The 957-nt window shown below is 39.3% G+C and overlaps 1 protein-coding gene across 1 annotated transcript in view; it reads right to left on the bottom strand.

Moving 5' to 3' along the window:
- Positions 1 to 202: 202 nt before the first annotated feature.
- LOC107576340 (protein FAM198B-like) overlaps positions 203 to 957 on the bottom strand; it is a 2,019-nt gene continuing 1,264 nt past the window's right edge. Inside the window, 2 exon segments of the mRNA XM_016262535.1 lie at positions 203 to 442; positions 565 to 857. Coding sequence (XP_016118021.1) covers positions 212 to 442; positions 565 to 857 — 524 coding nt within the window. The 3' untranslated portion in view covers positions 203 to 211.

Genomic DNA, 957 nt, shown 5'->3' with positions numbered 1-957 from the left:
AAGAACCTTTTGAAGCACCTTTATTTTTAAGAGTGTATATCATTGCAACTGGCAAGACATTTTAATTGAAAGGGAATACAAGTATGTGTGAATGATCTGTTTTTAAAAAGAACATTTGCATAGTATCTCTGCGAAATCTCTGTCATTTTTGACACAAAAGAAAGATCAAGTGGTCATATTTGAACATGTGAAATAGGTCTGCTAATTTTACTCACTCTTTGATTCCCTCTAGTAGCCTGAAGTTCAGATTCCCCTCATCTCGGTCAAAGTAGCCCTTGTTGTTGAAGAAAACCAGGTGGTGTGGGTCATGTTTACGGTGGATTATGTGTGTCAGCTCTATGCCGTCCTTGTCTCTACATTCTTCATGGTAACCAAGCTCAACACAGGTGTCCTCTGGGCGAGGCTTGAATCCACAGCAGTTTTTATCTAGACGTTCATAAATCTGAGAAGAAACACAATTTTTTTCCCTTTAAGGATTTAAATTAAAATAACAAAATGTGTTACTGAACAAATGTTACTTATCATCAAAATTACAGTTTACGCAGAAAGATGATAGTGGAGTACCTGCAGGAGGAAATCAAAGACTACAAGCTTGCTCCATTCGTGATGGTGGATGCTGGTGCAGCTCCACTCTGGTTTAGGTATGACACCCCGATGCCAGCACTTGTGTTTGAGAGAGGTTTGGTATGAGCCCCAGTTCAACCTCTCAGAGGGTTGATCTACTGGGCTTAAAGAAGGATCCCACAAAACCACTGGACAAGGCTGACCATCTGAAACAAGATGAATATGTATACATTCACTAAGTCAGCATTAGTCATACTTGCTTTGTCAATAGCTCATGACAGCTTTTGATGACACTGAAATGGCTCCCCATTACAGTAGCCCCAGAAAATACTTAGTCTATAACATGACACACATGTCATGAATATGAAGGTTTTTTTATGCATGTTTATGACA

Source organism: Sinocyclocheilus grahami, unplaced genomic scaffold, assembly GCF_001515645.1.
Source record: "Sinocyclocheilus grahami isolate Dianchi unplaced genomic scaffold, SAMN03320097.WGS_v1.1 scaffold3540.1, whole genome shotgun sequence".
Classification (NCBI taxonomy): domain Eukaryota; kingdom Metazoa; phylum Chordata; class Actinopteri; order Cypriniformes; family Cyprinidae; genus Sinocyclocheilus; species Sinocyclocheilus grahami.
The sequence above is the reverse complement of the archived record's forward strand: the minus strand, read 5'-3'. Positions and strand labels throughout refer to the sequence as shown.